Source organism: Protopterus annectens, chromosome 7.part0 (assembly GCF_019279795.1).
Source record: "Protopterus annectens isolate FY-2018-M chromosome 7.part0, PAN1.0, whole genome shotgun sequence".
NCBI classification, from domain to species: Eukaryota; Metazoa; Chordata; order Ceratodontiformes; family Protopteridae; genus Protopterus; species Protopterus annectens.
The window spans coordinates 794,633,869-794,652,742 of record NC_056739.1 but is presented as its reverse complement, the minus strand read 5'-3'; the positions used below and the strand labels follow the sequence as shown (position 1 = coordinate 794,652,742).

Genomic DNA, 18,874 nt, shown 5'->3' with positions numbered 1-18,874 from the left:
ATCTCTTTCTTGGTGGCCGCCGCCACCACCATGGCATCAACTGGCACTCCCTTGGTGAGGAACATTTTGTCTTGGGGTGACGCAATAAATTTGTTGGGCCTCCGAGGGACAGGTTCCATAGTATCAGGTGACTCCCATGCCCTTCGAACCAATTCCATTAGTTCATCGAATGGTGGAGTCACCCAAGAGGTGGAGGGTTGAGACCCAAAGGCCTTCAGTAGTACCGACTCATCATCAGTAGGGCTAACGGACTTCCAGTCACCCCACTGCTTAAGGGCTTCAAGGATATCAGAAAAGGAGATTATCCTCCGAGGGGGACCCTTCTGACTCCTCTAAATCAGCGTCTGATGTAATAGACTCCTGCGGGAAGTCCAAATGCCTCCTCTTGCAAAGCTTCTTCCTGGGAACCTCATCATTGGGGGCTTCTGGTGAGGTCTCAGTAGAACATGGGACATCCAATGGGGCTACCTGAGGCTCTGGGTCTTGACGCTTTACAGGGACCTGTGATGTAGAGGCAGAAAGCAGCACTTTAGGGGAGGAGGAGGAAGGCCCTGATGACACTGGAGTCTTGGAAAACATAATCCTCCTCATAGCATCGAAGGCTCCACTGCTCTGATGCGAGGAAGCAGCCAGTTCTGAAGAAGATGGCAACCTCCCCGGTGCAGACACAGTGGGCTCCAACCCAGAGGAAGGAGCTGAGCTCATCCACGCCGAAGTTCCGAGAGGAAGGGTCAGAACTGACGCATCATTTCGACTCTCTCCCCTGGAGTCGATCAGAGAGTGTCGGCTCCCGGACTCCTTGAACAGCACCAAAGTAGTCTGGGCCGATAGCACTGGAACAGGCCTCGGCTCCGAAGGATCCACAATCATCAGTTCCCCCTCCCCCGGCTCCAAAAGCTCGGCTCGAAGGAGGAATAGTCACAGCAGGTAAAATGGTCTTTGGCTCCAAAACCAGTTGGGTCGAAGCAGATAATAATTTGGTCAGTGCTGGGTTCTCAAGAAGCCTCTGCACCACTCAGTCCACATCCACATCAGAGAGGGTTGTCGAAGAACAAAGTGAAGGTATCAAAGAGGGCACCGATTGCAAGATGGGTGACTGCAAGGTTTCGGAGACCGGCACCAATACTGGGGACCGGCTCCGAAACACCAGCTCGGTGCACGGTTCCGAAGACTGCAGAGCCGGTGACCTCACCTTAACAGCAAGGCTTAGAGCCAATGACTTAGGCTCTGACGAAGCTTTAGAGGACTTCGGCCCTTTTGATGACTTGGAAGCCTGGTCAGCCTTGTCCAAAGACTCCTGGAAATCTGGTTTCAACAAACCCCTGTCCACCAGTTTCCTCCTATGCTCCAGTGACCCCCTTGCTGCTAAACGAGTGGCAAATGGAGCAATCCTCCTGGAGATGGACTGCCACCAAACAGTAAACACAACTGACATGCAAGTCAGTTATTGACATTTTCTGCCCGCACTTAGGGCATTTTTTTATAACCGGAGTTTTGTTTCTCTTTCTGATCAGCCATATCACAAACAAAAAATTATATGCACCAATCAGAACAGCAAATTTATATAAGGCTATGTAAACCACACCCGAATATCAGCTAATAACACAGCACACACACAGCAAACGCTAACAGGAACCTACAGTACTAATAATCTATTTAAGCCACGGTGGTGCAGCGGTATCATTGTCACCTCACAGCAAAAGGTTCTCCTGTTCGATTCTCGGCTGGAGCACCTTCTGTGTGGAGTCTGCATGTCCTCCCCGCGGTTGAGTGGCATTCGAAAGACATGCGTGAATGGGTGTGCCTTCGTTGAAGGTTGGGTATTGGGCTGGCACCTCGGCACCGTAAAAATCTACTGCCAATCATTAGTGATCCCTTACCGGGAAAAGATGATAGAAGAAGAAGAAGATATATATATATATATATACATATATATATATATATATATATATATATATATATACTAACCAATATTTAACTAACTTCCTAAATCTCTAACGGTTGTAACAGGATAGGGAAAAACACTGTTTAACAAACAACAAAAACACAGCCAACAGGGCTAAGAGCAGCCGCTCTTGAAGGACGAAAATTCTCGTCACAAAAAAAAAAAAAAAGGACAAAGCCTAAATGCAAAACCAAGGCTAACTAGCCAAAAACAATAGAGAAGATTACAAATATTTTGTTAACAAGATTTTCAGAAAAAACAAGAAATACTGGCCTGAGCTCCCTCTCGATCTGTTGCAGCGGCAAACAAGATCGAGACAGAGAGCATCATGGGATAGAGACTTGGCCTCAAGCTACTCTAAAACCTTGAGCTTGTGAAAGCGGCAGATTCGGAGCCGATGGATCAGCTCCGAACCCATGTGTAAGAATGAACAGCGAGATTGAACAACTTCACATCTGAAGGTTCTCCTTCCTGGATCAATCTTCTAGGACAGATAATTTCTGATTCAAATCTTTCTGCTGGATGGCCTTCCACGCTGCCGCACTCTAAAAGAAATATCCGATTTAAGAGTCAGTTATGAAACCTTGTCATCAGAGTTGAGGGGGGAGCATTGTTTGCCTGCTAGCATTTGGCTAGCATACCAGAAGTCTTGGAAAAACATTTCTTTGGGAGTTAGTAGAAAAAGGTACAATGATTCTTTACTAGAAACATTACATTATGCATTGAAAATTTGAAATATTCATAAAGGTTTCAGGGATGCTTATTGTATTCTTTTTCTTACAGGTTGCTTATGGGAGATATCTGCTGCTCTACAGGGCAATGTCTGAAAGTTTTATTTAAAATTCTGTGCCTAGTATGCACTGCTGGGGAGATGATACATTTGGGGAATCTACTACTAAAAATAAATATCAGTAATACAAAAACCAAAACAGTTTCAACATACAATGCATTACAACACCATGAAATAAGCAAAAAGTCAATCATTAACTTATTTTAAAAACAATCTTAATATGCGTGCCAGACAGTTGCTTGCTCAATCACTTGATCAAATGTGTGCAGGATATTTTTTATCTCAGTGTGAAAACTCTTCACTATATGAGTTTGACTAAAGTTGGGCTGATAAATAGTGATGCTATACAGAATTTGTAACAAAGTAATAATTTGTTGTTTAATTGCTGTTTTTATTTCATTTTTGATTTGTTTATTTGCAGTCAGAAAATGATGGATAATTAAGGACGTCAGTGAGGTTCCTAGGTAGATGCTGGCAGGGATTCATTTGTTTTGCTTGTCCAACAGTAGAGTTGGCATTTATAAGTTTGGGGGGGGATTGCTCCCCTGCAAAAAAACTAATTTTTACTTTAATTTGAAATTTTAGTTTCAGTGAATGTACCAAATTTACTATGCGATTATTGTCTGGTTTGTGTATTTTCCTTCAACATATTTGTTTTTGTTCTACTTTGAGATGTCTTTGTATCAAGTAAGAGACAGAGTGTGTGTGTGTGTGTGTGTGTGTGTGTGTGTGTGTGTGTGTGTGTGTGTGTGTGTGTGTATGTGTGTACACACACACACAAACTCAGATATTTATAGAGTAGGAAATATACTAAAAATACATATCAATAATACAAAAAACACAGAAGATTCAAATGTGTGCAGGATGTTTTTTAAATCCATGGGGTTATAGCAATAAAACTTCTTAAAGGACAATAATTGGTTAAAGGCTTGACAATCAAATCTGTGAACTTATTTGCTGACAGCCTGGTTCATTACACCGGTCAAGTCCATTTGGTCAAATTTATGCCTAATACTCCTCAAGTTATATGACACTTATACGTACATACATATACTATGACACATCACATATTATACTTCATTTGTATTTTTCTTTTCATTACTCAAAATTCATTCACTAGTCGTTTCTTGTGTTTTAAAGGTGCATAGGCTAGATACACTTGCAGGCCATTTTGAGCCTAGCCAGTTTCTCTTTTTGTGCTCAGAATTACCTATCCTATTTACTTGTAGATTGTCCTTTCCCATCCTATGGTCGAAAATATATATTATCCCTAATGACAATAACACATGCATGGAATAAAGCATTTACGAGCTGCCTTTGTCCATTTGTAGTACAGGGGGCAGACAGTCCTGGAGTCAATTTTCTGTTTCATGTCCATAGATCTAAGTTACATTTGAAAATGGACAGGGATGAAAAACAAGTTTTGTACTCACCATAACGCTCCATCTGTGTTGTCGATCTTCACTTATTTTTGACCTGTGGGTTCAGTTCCAAAATCAGAACCGTCTCAGGCGTACTACAGCCCGTGAGGACCAAACACTCTTGAGCTCTTCTCCCTACTCATAATGCTCCTCTCTATTTAACCTCAGATCAAGTTTGCTGATTGACAGACATGTAAGATAGGTATCCTGAAAGTACTTTTGTGGAGACCATATCTAGTAAAGGATGGCTAAAAGGACTGTAAATACAGGCTCAGCTCGTTCCATCAAGAGATATCAAAGGTTGGGGGTAGGAGGGAAGGGCGTTAAGGATAAATGAAGATCGACAACACAGATGGAACATTATGGTGAGTACATAACTTCTTTATCCGATGCTGTCAATCTTCATTTATTCCTTGACCTGTGGGACAAAGTCCCCAGCTACTTGTTATCTTGGGTGGACTAAAGGAAGAATATTCCTGAGCACCACAGAACCAAAGGACACTTTTCCTGGAGGCCAAATCCAATTTGTAATGAGTAATAAATGTATGTGGGGTAGGCCAAGTTGCTGCTGCTCAAATGTCATCCAAGGAAGCTCTGGAGTGAAAAACTGCCGAAGTGGCTATCGCTCTGGTACAGCGTGCTTTAACAGGTCCAAGTAATTCAACAATCTTTTTCGTGTATGAAGGATATGCATCTTTCAACCATTTAGAAAGTATAACTCTATCTGAGTGAAAAGTTAAATATGGTAACTTACAAGATAGTGCCTGAATCTCTCAAATTCTTCTAGCAGAGGTAACAGCTATTAACAAAGCTGTTTTCCAAGACAAGTACTTTAGCTGACAAGTGGCTGCAGGCTCAAAAGGAGGGTATATTAAAGTCTGAAGAACCAAGTTGAGATCCCATGGACCATATGGGTCTTTATAAGGAGGCCTTAGCATCAAGGTTCCTTTCAAAAAGGCCTTGCAAAGTTTATGACACATTAATGAGGCGTCCTGTAACCCATTGTTACAATTTGAAATGGCCGCTAGTTGAACCTTGATGGTAGAAGCAGAAGCTCCTTCTTCAGACAGGAATGTCAAAAACTCTAAATTTTTTGGGATGGGGGCTGAAAGAAGACCAATGTCATTTATTATGAGCACAAAAAGATAATTTTTTCCATTTACTACAATAAAGTTTTCTACTGGAGTGTTTATGCAGAGCCGAAATAATCTTACAGACTGGAGAAGACATAATGTTATGCCTGGCAATCAGTGGAAGTGGAAAAGCCATGCTGTGAGCTTTATGTTCTGAAGGTTCGGGTGAACTAATCCCTCTGGATGGGACAGGAGATCTGGAGCTGAGTTCAGAGTCCATGGTTGCTGAATCAGATGAGGCCAGAGGAAGGGGAACCAAATCTGTCAAGGCCAGAGTGGGGCAATGAGGATCACCTTGTCTTCAACCTGGTTGCTTTATTCAGAAATTGAGAGATTAACAGTATTGGAGGGAAGGCATATAGAAGTCCCGAGGGCCAATCGTAAAGGAGAGCATCTCTCGGGGACTCCCCCAGAGGGGGGACCAGGGCAAAGCAGTCACTGCACTTGTTTTGGGGCTTGCTCCAGTGGCAAAAAATCATTTGTGCCACTTTTGGGTTGACAGACCATTCGTGAGACATGAGAATGCATCTGCACAGTTTGTCCACTATCACACTGGAAGTCCCCCGGATGTGTGTTGCTATTAGAAAGAGGTTAGAAGAAATTGCCCACTCCCAAACTCTGAGTGTTTCTCGACACAGGGGACAAGACTTGGTCCCTCCCTTTTTGTTGATGTACCAGACAACTGACATGTTGTCTGTCTGTATCGCAATTGTCCCTGGAGGAAGAACAGCTTGAAAGGCCTACAATGCTACCAGCACTGCCCTCATCCCTAGGACAATGATATGCAAACTGACCTGTGTAAGTGACCAAGTGCCTTAGACTGTCTTGACCAGATAATGCCCCTGAACCAGATCTGGGAGGCATCTGTGGTCACTATGGCCTGGGGCTTGGGTTGTATGAAAGGTTATCCCACTAGAATATCTGTGGAGCAAACCCACCAAAGAAGATCCCTTTTGCAACAGCTGGTCACTAAAATATGTGGCAATATCAGTTGATGAAGAATGGACCACTGGGATGCAAGAAGCCACTGTAGAATCATCATGTGGAATCTTCCTAGAGGTACCAAGGTAATGGTCGCTGCCATAGAACCTAGAGCCTGCAGTACCAGATGTGCAGCTACTGTCTTGCTGCTGATGATTCTCCTGACTTGAGATTTGATCTTTTCTAGATGGGGAAAAGGAAGGGAAGCTATGTAAGTGTTCATATTCAGATTTGCCCCTATAACTTCCAGATTCTGCTTTGGAATCAGATGAGATTTCTCATGGTTTATTGTGATTCTGAGGTCGGACAAGTCTGATGGACATAGTCTCTTAATTTCTCTAAGAGATGCCTGGTGGGAGCAGTGATGAGCCAGTCATCTAAATAAGGAAACACTCTGTGTCTGTGTAGTCTCAAGTGAGACACTACCACTGCCATGCATTTGATGAACATCCTGGGGGCTGTGGTGAGACCAAAGGGCAGGGCTCTGAATTGATAGTAACTGGTTCCCAGCCAGAAGTGGAGAAATCTCCTGGAGAGCTTGTCCATCTTCATGTGGTAATACCCATCTTGGAGATTTACTGAGCACATCCAATCATCCTTTACTAAGAAAGGAAGGGTGGACTGAATAATGACCAACCGTAATTTTGTTTGTCAAACAGATTTGTTCAAAATACTGAGATCCAAAACCGGTCTCCAGCCCCCTGTCTTCCTTGGCACTAAGAAGAATCTTGAGTAAATTCCGTATTCTTTCTGGTCTGGGAGGACTTGTTGGAGGACTCTTTTTTTCTAGCAGTTTTTTGATTTCTTGAACTGCTGGTTCCCTCTGTCTGGCTGGAACATCGGGGATCATTTTGAGTTTTTTGCGATGAATGTGAAAGGGAATAGTGTATCTTCTGGTAATAATCCTTTGCAACCAAACATCTAGATATTTTTGATCAGGCATGTTGATGTAAGGATAATTGTTCACCCTATGCTTCCACAGGCAAGCAATCGGGCCTCCTTTCAGAAGTGCTGATAGGCTTTGGCTGAGAAAAAATCTCTGGAACCCTGATTTTGTGGGCCACCTTTGCCATGTGGATGCCGTTTTCCATTAAAGCTCCCCCGTCTGCCCCTGAGGGAGCTACTACCACATGTGTCCTGGAAAGGCCCTTGGGACTTTCAAAACCACATCTTTCCACTCCCCTGGTTCCTAAAGAAGGACAGTTGAAGAGAAGAAAAATGTACGCCCAACTGCAGAAAGGGTCTTCCCATCTTTCTCACATCTGAACAAAGTCTCTCAAACTTTTGGGCCAAAAAGAGAAGATCCATCAAAGGCTGGACTGAAGAACGAAGACTTGAACAGCTCCACAAATTTACATAAGCGCATCCAGGTGTGCTTCTTTATGGCTACGCTGGAACTCACTGCTCTGGTCGTCCCTTCGGCTGCATGTGCTATGAGCCTCATGGATGAGTTGGATATGGACTCGAGGGTGGCCAACTGAGGAAAAACCTTTTCTTGAACTTATTCAGATATGTCTCCTACAAGGGTATTTGATAACTCAATAATCAAATCCCTTTGGAGTCTAGAGAGATGTGCCATAAAGTTAAACAACCACAGAGCAAAGGTCAAAGAAGTGTATACCTGCTTCCCAAACTTATCTATCGCCTGACTCACAATTGGGAGGATGGATGGTAGAACTCTCCTCAGACAGTTCTTTCTTTGTGGCTGCTGCAACCACCATGGCATTTACTGCTAACCCTTTAGACCAAACCTGAAAATCTTCGGGAGCTGAGATAATTTTGTCTGGCCTTTTAGGGATTGGCTTTATGGAATCAGGAGCCTTCCATGCCCACTACGCAACAAGTTTGATGAGATCATCAGCTAACGGACTTCACCCAAGAAGTAGATGGGTGAGAGCCAAAAGCTTTCAGGTACACTGATTCCTCGGTGGAAGGATGTTTGGACTTCCAGCCACCTTTCTGTTTAAAGATTTCAAGGATGTCTCCAAGGGAGACATCTCAGGGGATGATGTAGGGGAACCATCCCTTCATCGCAGTCAGTATCTTCTTTGACGAATTCTTCCAGGGAATCCAAGTGCTTCGTCTTACACTTTCTCTTGTGAGGGACTACATCAGTGAGAAAATCTGAAGAAGTGTCAGAAGAGGATAAAACCAGGACAGGTGTATCTGGTAGTTTCGGCCCTCGCTGTCCTGATGCAGAGGCTGGTTGAGAGTCAGAACGAGAGAGAGGATCAGGAATCAACTCCAATCGGGTGGCAGATGACTGGGTTCCCACCAAGGACAAAGCCCTCTCCATTGCCTGGAAGGCAAGACCACCCTCACCTCTCTGACGAGGGAAGGGACCCTGGAACCGAGAATGACTGCCTCTGAACCGAGGTCGCTCCCCACTCTGAGGAGACCGCCCCTGATGCCGAAGCTGAAGTGGAGCTCATGCATGCCTTGGCCCTGAGGTGTAGGGAGGGCACCGAGAAAACTGAAGTCAAAACCTGCCCCTCTGAACTGACAGTGGAACGCACACCCCAGAAGCCCTTTGGTTCTGAGAGGACCAAACAGCTCAGGGTAGAAGTCAGTGCCAGAGAAAAAGATCTGGCTAGAGCCAAAGCAGCTGATGCTGGAAGGATCAGAGACTGCATCTCCAAAACCACAGATGGGGTCAGAGGAGGAAGATTTGGTGGAGTTGTGGAGAAAGTAGTTCCAGAGCTGGAGTTAGTTGAAACTGAGGACATAGAAGGCAATCCTCTCTCCACAAGAACCTGATCCACCAGCCTCAGCATTTCCAGTTCTGATAAGCTCTTGGTGGAATGAACTGATTGGGTGGATAGAGATTTAGGTCTCTCCAGAAACTGACTAGGCAAGATGGGTAATATTGCATTCTTAGAAAAATGTACCCTGGTTCCTGAAGAATTATTGTCAGAATCGTAGGTGTTGGTGCCTGTATAGCGGATGGAACCTAGGTTGTTGGTTCTGAAGTCTTGTCATGTATTTCAAATGTCTGCTCCAGTGGTGAAGATGCAAGTAGTGTCAGAGCAGAGGCTTTTGTTTCCATAGCCATTTGCGGACCCTCTAGTTTAGCTTTCTTAGTCACCGGTGTCGAAGGAGAGGTTGGTGCCGAATTACTTTTCTTCTTATGCTTCTCAGTTTTTGAAGAAAAAGAAGAAGAAGGGTCAGTTTTAGATTTGGAACCAGATAAGCCCACCTCAAACCATGATTTAAGCATGTCCTTTTCCTTTAACATTAATTTTTTTTTCTTTCAACTAAGTCTCGGTGACTGAATCCATGGCATAATGAACAGTCTTCTTGAAGATGTAATGAGCCAAAACAATAGGCACATCATAAATGACCATCAGAATTTGGCATTTTTCTATCACACTTCTGACATTTTTTAAAGCCAGAAGTGCCCTTTCCTTTATCAGCCATATCTAGCACACAAAAAAGGGAAGAAAATTAGAGATAGGGGAAAAATTACAGTAAAGTGCTACCAGCAATGGTAGGCCCAGATTACCCAAGGGTACAAAGGTATATGTACTGACAAAATGGAAAGGAAAGGTGTAAAGAAAGTGCTAATGATGGTAGACAAAGAATATCAGTGGTATATATAAATATAGATAAATAGAAGAAAACTTTTTTTTTTTGTAGGTAGAAAGTAAGAAAGTCTACCTACTACTGAAGTGAAGATTTCATAGAAGTAAAAAAAAAAAAAAAGGGACAGAAAAGAGCTAAAGGTGAAAATATTTATAGCAGGGAGTTTCTAAACTAAAGTAGAAAGATTATAATAGACAAACAACTACAGAATTTTAAAATATAAGGGGTGGCGTTGTTGCCTCACAGCAAGAGGTTCTCCCGTTTGATTCTCGGCTTGGGTTGGGAGTGCCTTCTGTGTGGAGTCTGCATGTCCTCCCCACGTTCGAAAGGCATGCGTTGAATGGGTGTGCCTTCATTGAAGGTTGGGCGTCGGGCTGACAACTCGACACCATAAAAAAAACTAACTGCCAATCATTAGCGGACCGGAGTTCCGCTGTGGCGACCTCTAACTGGGAAAAGCTGAAAGATAAACAACAACAACTTAGCTCAAAAGGTTTGGCGATGCGTCTGACACTAGGAGCGGCAAACAAGATCTGAGGTAAAATGGAGAGAAGCATTACAGGTAGGGAGAAAAGCTCGAGAGTTTTTGGTCCTCGCAGGCTGTAGTGGGGCTGAGTCAGTTCTCATTTTGGTATCAAATCCACAGGTCAAGGAATAAATGAAGACTACAATAGCCAATCTTTGTTTTATGTGAATAGCGAGTCTGTTCCACAGGAGCTGTAACCTCTGTGAAATATACCTGTCCCTCCAAAGCATTCTGTTGATGTTGCAGAAGAGGTTTTAATCCTTAGAGTATTTCTGATGCCATCTGATTTGCTAATGTACAGTAAATCCATCGATAATGGGTTAGAGGATGCCTTGTATGCAAGACGCACGTCACCTCTTAGCAGTCTGCAAGATACTGAGTATAGTGATAAAGCTTTGAATGGGTCTATTTAGGACATGTTGTTTTTGCCTTGTATCCTTTTAGTAAGGTATCTCTGTGGGAATTCTGCATCTCTGTTTTGCATATTTTCCCCTTATACTCTACCACATTATTCATGTACCAGACTGATACTACATAGCTAAACTTCATCTTCCCTTTTCTGAATTTCCAATTTCAATATCTTTCTCAAATCATACCTCATATCCACTCCGATGGTGCACAGGAATGAATTCACTTACTGCACCTCAGATGACCCAAGCATTAGAAGGAATGGATGATGGGGGGAAGAAAGTCAATGGTTGATGACAGTTAACCCGTCCTAGGGTGAAGGAGGCTGCTTGGCTCACTGCAACAGCAGCATTAACAGCCAGACAAGCTGTGTGCTACAAGCAGTATATCAATTGGTTGGAAGGTTGCAAATGCACAGAAGTTTACATGCACCTCCTGTCAGCAGAGATTACAGAGTTTGCAAGGTTACCATGGGATGGGAAGGATTACAGCATACGCCCCTAGCAGCTGTGTCCTCAGTCTCCTCAATGTCCCTGGATGTGGGCTGAGTTAAGCTCATGGGAGGCTAAAAACAAAAACTTAAATAACATCTCACTGTAACTCTACTACTTGAACATTTATGGTAATATTTCAATGTCTACATAAAACAAAATGCTTTATATATTATGTTTTCTTTTTCTCCAAATTGTCTCTCTATGTATATAAATTTCACTTAATTATATATATTATGTTTGAGTTTTCCCAGTAATTTCTTTATGTATATTCTATCTTGCTTATTCAACTATATATCTGTACTATTTTGTTGTTTATATTATCTCTGTAGAGCTCATGCTCATAGGCCTCCAATGAAACTGGGAAATAACCCAGTCAGACTATCCTGGTAAATAAATACATATAAACAAACGAATAAAAATAGATAAATAGCAAATAAATAAAATAAATGAATATATCTGGTTTGCGCAAATGTGATATGTGCACAATTCCATCTGACTAAATTCAATTGTAGTATTTGCAAGTCAGTGACTTTACAGTTTGTGTTGGTGTCTTGGTTAGGGCTGGAAAGTTGGGAGATATTGTGTCTTTGAAAAGTTTGTGGAAGATCTGCTTCTCAAAATTTCCTGGCAGAGGACTCATACCTCTCAATCTCAGCACAATAAATCTGGACAAAAGCAAACATAATGGAGGGACAAACTTTATATATTGCCCTTATAAACTTAGAAAGCAGCTAGAATAAAAGCTGTTGTGCTAGTACGCATTTTCTGAATGACATGAGGTCTGAAACTCAAATGTCTGTCATTACGTAGTAATTTCAATTCTCTATGATTTGTCAGAATACCACAAATTTTATGAGGAGCAGACCAAACACATGAAGCAAAAATCAAGACATTTGCTGGGACAGTTGAGCGGTATGCTGGCAGTCAACACAAAGGACTACGGCTTTGACCTGTTAATGAGATAATTCCTGTGGTACAGGATTTGATTTTCACAGGCTTCATCTGCCTACTGAGTGATCTTGAGAAAAATCACTTAACTAGTCAATGCTTTGGGACAAACGGACATTTTGGCTAAGCTCTGTAATGTTTTAATGGACTGTGTGCTTAGCAATTACCTATGTACCCATGAAATAAATACTGTGTGTAGGGTTGTATTACAGGTTCAAAGGTAGGTACTAAGCTAGGTGCCCTTGCGGCCCATTTTAAGCCAAGTCAGTTTTCGTTTATGTGCTTGAAATAATCTTTTCCATAAGTTTATAAAGTGGCCTTACCCATCACATGGTCAGTAATTATACATTACCCCGATGAGAATAACCAGGATCATACCATAGATAATTTGAAATATTTAAAATATTTTTTCATGAAATCTGCTTCGACAAGATGTCTTTCAAATTTAACAATTTTTGACTATGTGGAGGACAAATAATTTTGTTTTAACAAGACTGTTTCAACAAATTTGTTTTGTAGGTTCTGTAATGGTACGGTGTGGTTTATGTTGTTCAGTGCTGTTCAGGTGGCCATACTTATGGGTGATGTGGATTCATGTTTACAGGTCGCAGATGTTATTCTACTCTAATGAATTTTGAGCCTATATCCATTTATACATTCCAAAAGGTGTTTGCCTGATTTATTAAGTAGCTTAGGATGAAAGGGGAGTAGTGGTCCTGGTCTATAATTACACCTTTCTTTTCCAGACCTGGACTTTACAGGATGACATTATTACACAGTTTGTCTCTATATAAGATTTATGATGTTAATGACAATAAGTTGAGTGCATTGTATTGTGATTACTGGGGTTGCCATTTTGGAGAAGAAAAGATAAAAATCAAGTGGTTGAGCTAAATTTCGACTTCCCAAATATAAGACTGTCCCAGAGGAAAACTACTGAGACATTTTAAGTTAGAAATGAACAGCAGTGGTGGCAAATTCATAAATTAAACATCCAGAACAAGTATTACTTAAAAATTAAATCCAGAATACTGCCAAACAATGAATGTTACCTACTGCTTTACTTTTCTACTACTGCAACTTTAAATTATTTAATGTGGCCAGAACAGACTTCTACAGCATCATTTCTCTTCTTGTTATTCTCAAGGAAGCCACATGCTGTCATTGCACTTCTACAGTCTGGTTTGACACGGAATTTATAATTTAGACTTACCAAATAAAGGAGGCTGCTTGTTTGGACAGATGCTATGGAATGTCACATTGAATAAGGGGCCTAGTTTTTCACTTAAGGTTCCAATAAGGGCCTCTTTGTCATGGGAATCCACCAGACGATCAGAAAACACTCTACAGCAGCAAACAGAAAAATCATGCAATTTTAATTATTTACTTTCACATTTGCATTTTTACTATTTTAATAAGTCAAAAATCAGCATGAGTATGATTAAACTGGCAGACAAGTTTGATAATTTCTAGTAACATTAAAATTACATAGTAGGAATCATAAAATATATGCAGGCAGGCTGCACTTGAAACAGAAGGTCACCAACTCTGAAACTTGCATATAAGGGGAGCTTGGCCATATGCACACTTAGAGAATCATATCTGATGGCAAATAAGAACTACCTAGTTCACCTAGTCTGTCCCTTTAACTTAAATAATAAGTTGCAATTATTCACAAAAAACTACCTTACAGTAAGTCCACATTCTCATGGACTAAAATCACAAGGGTCTTTGTGTAAGGCAAAAGTCCAGAAACCAGATGAAGCTGTTTAGTTTGAACTTTCTAGCATTCCCTTTCAGATCTGTTTTTCTTTTCAAGCAACTGAAATCATTATAACATTAGTGGAAAAATGCACTTAAAAGGAGGGGAAGATTCTCCCTTCCATTTTTTTCTGAAATGCAAAACGAAATTAGAAAGAAAAGCCCTAGTTTACAAAAGATTATACAACAGGTGACTAAAACACACTAAGGATGGGAAGGCTACAATCCTTAACTTATAGTCCATGAAGAAGTCCACCAGGAAAACTGCTACAAGAGATTTGCTGTAAGAATTGCATCATACAAAAGCCAGACATCCGTCTCTGTGATCTGATATTTTTGGCAGCTAGATGTCTCTAGCAGCAAACAGTTGCACTCTTTCACCAGAGTCATTAGAAGCTATCAAGGTATTAAAATGAATGAGCAATGTGCCCTGGTACCATGAAATAGCAAACACAACAACAGTACCAACAAATGCTACTGGGAATGTAGGCATTGCAATGTATAAAAAGGCCTGAGTAAAAAGCATGATAAAAGAAAAATGAATGTGCTTTTTCTAATTCTTGCAGGGGAAAATCACTACATTAAAGGCCTCAGATTGAATTAGTAACACATTTTAAGAGAGCAAGTAAATGAAAAAGAACAAAGAATATTATGAGGCTTTTACATGTATACTCAGTAACAATTCTGCAGCTGGTCTTCATGCTTCCATGTTAACAATCTAACAAAGAAAAACTGTCTGACTGGTTCTCATGTCACCATGGAGATGATCTGATAAAGAGGATCTGGCTACCGTCTGGTGGAGAGTGATTGGCTGAGGAAATAAAAAGAAAAGAGAACATGGCTAGGAGATAATGTTCTCTGAAAGCATTCAGGCATTTTCCCAAAGTAGATAATGTTCTCTGAAAGCATTCAGGGGCATTCCCAAGGTAGTTAATGTTCTCTGACAACTTTCAGGAGTTTTCCCAGCTGGGAGAGCTATAAAGATAAGACAAAACCAATCAGCACTTAACAGAATGACAGGCTGCACCATACGTCTTAGTATGGATGACCTTTCTTTTATTTTAACTCAAGTCTGTGAGTGTGACTGTCAGTTTAAGTCTTTTATTCCTCTTAGGAGGGGAAAACATCAATGTTTGAAGGTGTAAAAACTTTTGTGCGTTAGTATTGTTAATAGGATTTAGGGGTATTGGGCTGTGTCTGTATTTTTGTTTCGGGCCTTTCAATAAAACAGAAAGTTTTATAAGGTGTGACATAGGCTCAAATGTACAGGACAAGAAACAAGTGTATAAAAGTTCAACCTGCCAAACAGTGCATGCATGTAACTCAAAAACTAGAACTAGACATGTAACAAAAAAGTTGTTATACATAACAGGTGGGAATATTATTTTTTAATACAATGATACTTTATTTAATGTCTTTAAATTTAAAATGGCCTCACAGATAAATACAAACAAGAAAGAGTAGTGGACTATATTAAAAATGTACAGTACAAACAGCTATGTTACAGGAGACACACTTAGAAAGAACTGAACATGTGAATTTGATAAACATTTTCAGAATGCTTATTCAGCAGAATACCTGGAACAAAGGAAAAGAGGAGTACTAATATTAATTGCAGAAGGAGCTCCAATAATGATAGAAAAAGATAACAATGGCAGAAGTGTAGTGCTAAGGGGCTTCTGGCAAGGGAGGAGGATTACACTGGCATGTATTTCCATTCCACTTAAAACTGCTATAATGGAGCTTAAGAAAATTTGGGGAGAAATAATCAGTTTTCAGCAAGGAATATTACTTATAGGTGGGGACTGGAATTTGATTTGCAGCAGTGAAGACATGTCTGGGAAGCCCAGAATAGAAAATATAAGAAAGGAGGGCAGATTTGTGAAGAAATTTATGAAAATATTTGACATGGAAGATGTAAATTCAGTAACAGGAGTTCGAAGTGAATTTACATATTATTCCCCAAGATATAAAAAACTGGGTTATGCTAGACAGAATTTACGTTTCAGAGGAACATGCATTTAATTGAAGGTCCTAATACCCACCCAATACTTATTTCAGATCATGCGCCAATTATAGCTAAAATAAAACCACAAGGTAATGAAATAAAAATGAGAAATTGGCACCTTCCCACCTATCTGTTGAAAAGATAGGAATTTAAGGAATGGTTAGTGGAGATTATTCAGGAGCAGGTAAGAGACGACAGAATTTTTTCTGAAAATATAGCTAGGGAGTGGAATAAAATTAAGGTGGAGTTTAAACAAAATGTGGAAATAAAAGAAAGGGAGCTATGGTTAAGAAGTAACAAGAATTATTTAGAGGGACTGACAAATGTTGAAGTATTGCAGAAAAGGGTTGAATCTCACAGAACAAGAGGATGAACAACTGCAGAATGCTAGGCAGAAAATAAGGGATTACTTCAATAATATGCATGAGTTTAGAAAGATTGCTTTTAAGTAATTGTTATTTGATAGTAACACTACAGCACAAAAACTTTTAGCACAATGACTTAGGCAAAAGAAAGCAGAAAGGGCTGCTGTCAAACTTAGGGAGCCTATAACAAAAAAGTAACAAGAGATCCTGTAGAGGTATTAGAAATATTTTGGAAATTCTATGAGAGTCTCTATAAAGCAGAGAAATATGTAAATCAAGGAAAGATCAAATGGAAATGTTTATAGAAGAATTAAATATACCAAGTTTAGAGGTAGATGAGGCTCAATTACTAACAGGATAGGAGGAGATGAGATAAAACTGTGATGTATAACCAATCTACAGGAAAGTCCCCAGGAATAGATGGTATTCCTGTGGAAGTTTGGAAGCTAGAAGGAAAAAAAACTGATAAAGATCTGGAAGATTTTGTTTAACAGTATCTTAAGAGGAGGAGAACTACCACCATCCTGGAAGACACCAGTGGTAGTTGTAATACCTAAAGAGGGTAAAGATCCATCACATCCAGCTTCATACAGGCCCATTTCAATACTAAACCATGATTAGTGTTCATGTCTATAATGGCTAAAAGAATGGCAAAAAGTAATACCAAAACTGATGGATATGGGTCAATGTGGTTTTGTTGAGGGAAGGCAAACATTTGACAACATTAACAGAATACTGATAATCCAGACGGAAGGAAAATGTAAGAAAATTCCAGTTGTTGTTGGCAGGTCTTAATGCAGAGAAAGCATTTGACAGAGTAAGCTGGGACTTTATGAGCAGGGCAATGGAAGTAATTGCATCTCCTGAAAAAATTATAAGGCTGATTAGGAGAATATACGAGGGATCGGAGGTGAAATTAAAGTGGGTGGGATTCTCCCTGATAATTTCTGCTTGTGCAGAGGAACCAGGCAGGGGTGCCCTCTTTCCCTTTATTATATGCATTATATTTAGAACCACTGGCAAAGAAAATAAGAGACTCAGAAATTCACGGATATAATTGGTATGGTTGTCAAAAAAGCTGTCTTTATTTGCAGATGATATTATTTTGTACCTGACAAAACCAGAAAAAGACATTACAGTGCTGTGGAACATCATTTTGAGACAGTTTCAGATCTTTTCAGAATACAAAATTGATGAAGCTAAAACAAAGGCAATACTGGTAAATTATGTACCCACACATGAACTTGCTCAGGGATACCCATATTTATGGAGACATGATAAAATGACATGTTTAGAAGTATGGATTAAAATGATTCTAGTGTGGCAGCAAGGATATGTGGGAAGAGACTCAACAAATGATAATACAAAAACTGAGAAAATAGAAGCTTTGTTATATGGATATGGATAGTAAGATACAAACAGTTAAGATGTTTTAGTCCCTTTGGTCTTATACATGGGTCAGGCATATTTTTATCAACCAGAGGAGAATTTGTGGGTAGCAATTAATAGAGCACTGAAAGACTTTATCTGGGAGGGGAAGATGGCAAGAGTCAAATGGGATAAACTGATTCTTCCAGTAGAACAGGGCGGAATGGGATTACACAATTTGAAGGGGTAATTCAGAGCTACACAGTTAAGACTCCTGTACATAGCACAAGCAGAAAAAAATAAGTTATGTACTTGTCATAGTATGTTCCATCTGAGTTGTCAATCTTCATTTATCCTTGACCTTTGGGACTTGGCTGTTACACAGTTTGTGCAAGCCAAAAACTCTCGAGCTAAGACTCTACCCTCAATACCCTTCTCCAGATTACTTCAGATCGAGTTTGCAGCTACACAGGAAGACAGAAGAATATGTATATGGAATTGAAGAGGCTATGTCCAAGGTCAAACCTGATAAAATTACCAGGACAAGCGTCTGATCCTCCAAAAAGTTTGCAGGAGGGGGAAGGAGGGTGGGTTGCAAAGGATAAATGAAGATCAACAACACAGATGGAACTTTCTTCACATGATGTTGACAATCTTCATTCATCCCTGACCTTTGGGACAGAGTTCCCAGTTACTTTCAGTCTTGGGTGGCCTTATGGAAGGATATTCCTGAGAACCATAGAGCCAAAGGACGCTCTTCCTCTGGAGACCAAATCCAATTTGTAATGAGTGATAAAGGTATGCAGAGTAGCCCATGTTTCTGCTGCACATATTTTATCCATGGAAGCCTTGGAATGGAAAACAGCAGACATGGCTATTGCCCTAGTAGAATGAGCTCTCACTGGCATTAGTAATTGCAGATTATTTTTATTGTATACAAAAGTAATACAGTCTCTTAACCACCTTGACAATGTGAATTTTGAAACAGATTTCCCCAAAGATGGACCGGAAAAGGAGACAAATAACTGATTAAATTTTCTAAATTCTTTAATTCTGTTGAGGTAGAAAGCCAATTGTCTGTGAACATACAGCAAATGTAAGCAATAGTCACCTTTGTTGGAAAAATTTGGAAATAAAACAGGTA

At 40.5% G+C, this 18,874-nt stretch overlaps 1 protein-coding gene across 1 annotated transcript in view; it reads right to left on the bottom strand.

Moving 5' to 3' along the window:
- The window catches only part of DNAH2 (dynein axonemal heavy chain 2), a 6,636,854-nt gene that overhangs the window by 2,476,655 nt on the left and 4,141,325 nt on the right, over positions 1-18,874 (bottom strand). Inside the window, exon 54 of the mRNA XM_044077324.1 lies at positions 13,442-13,572. Within this exon, the coding sequence (XP_043933259.1) occupies positions 13,442-13,572 (131 nt within the window). The remainder of the gene's footprint in view (positions 1-13,441; positions 13,573-18,874) is intronic.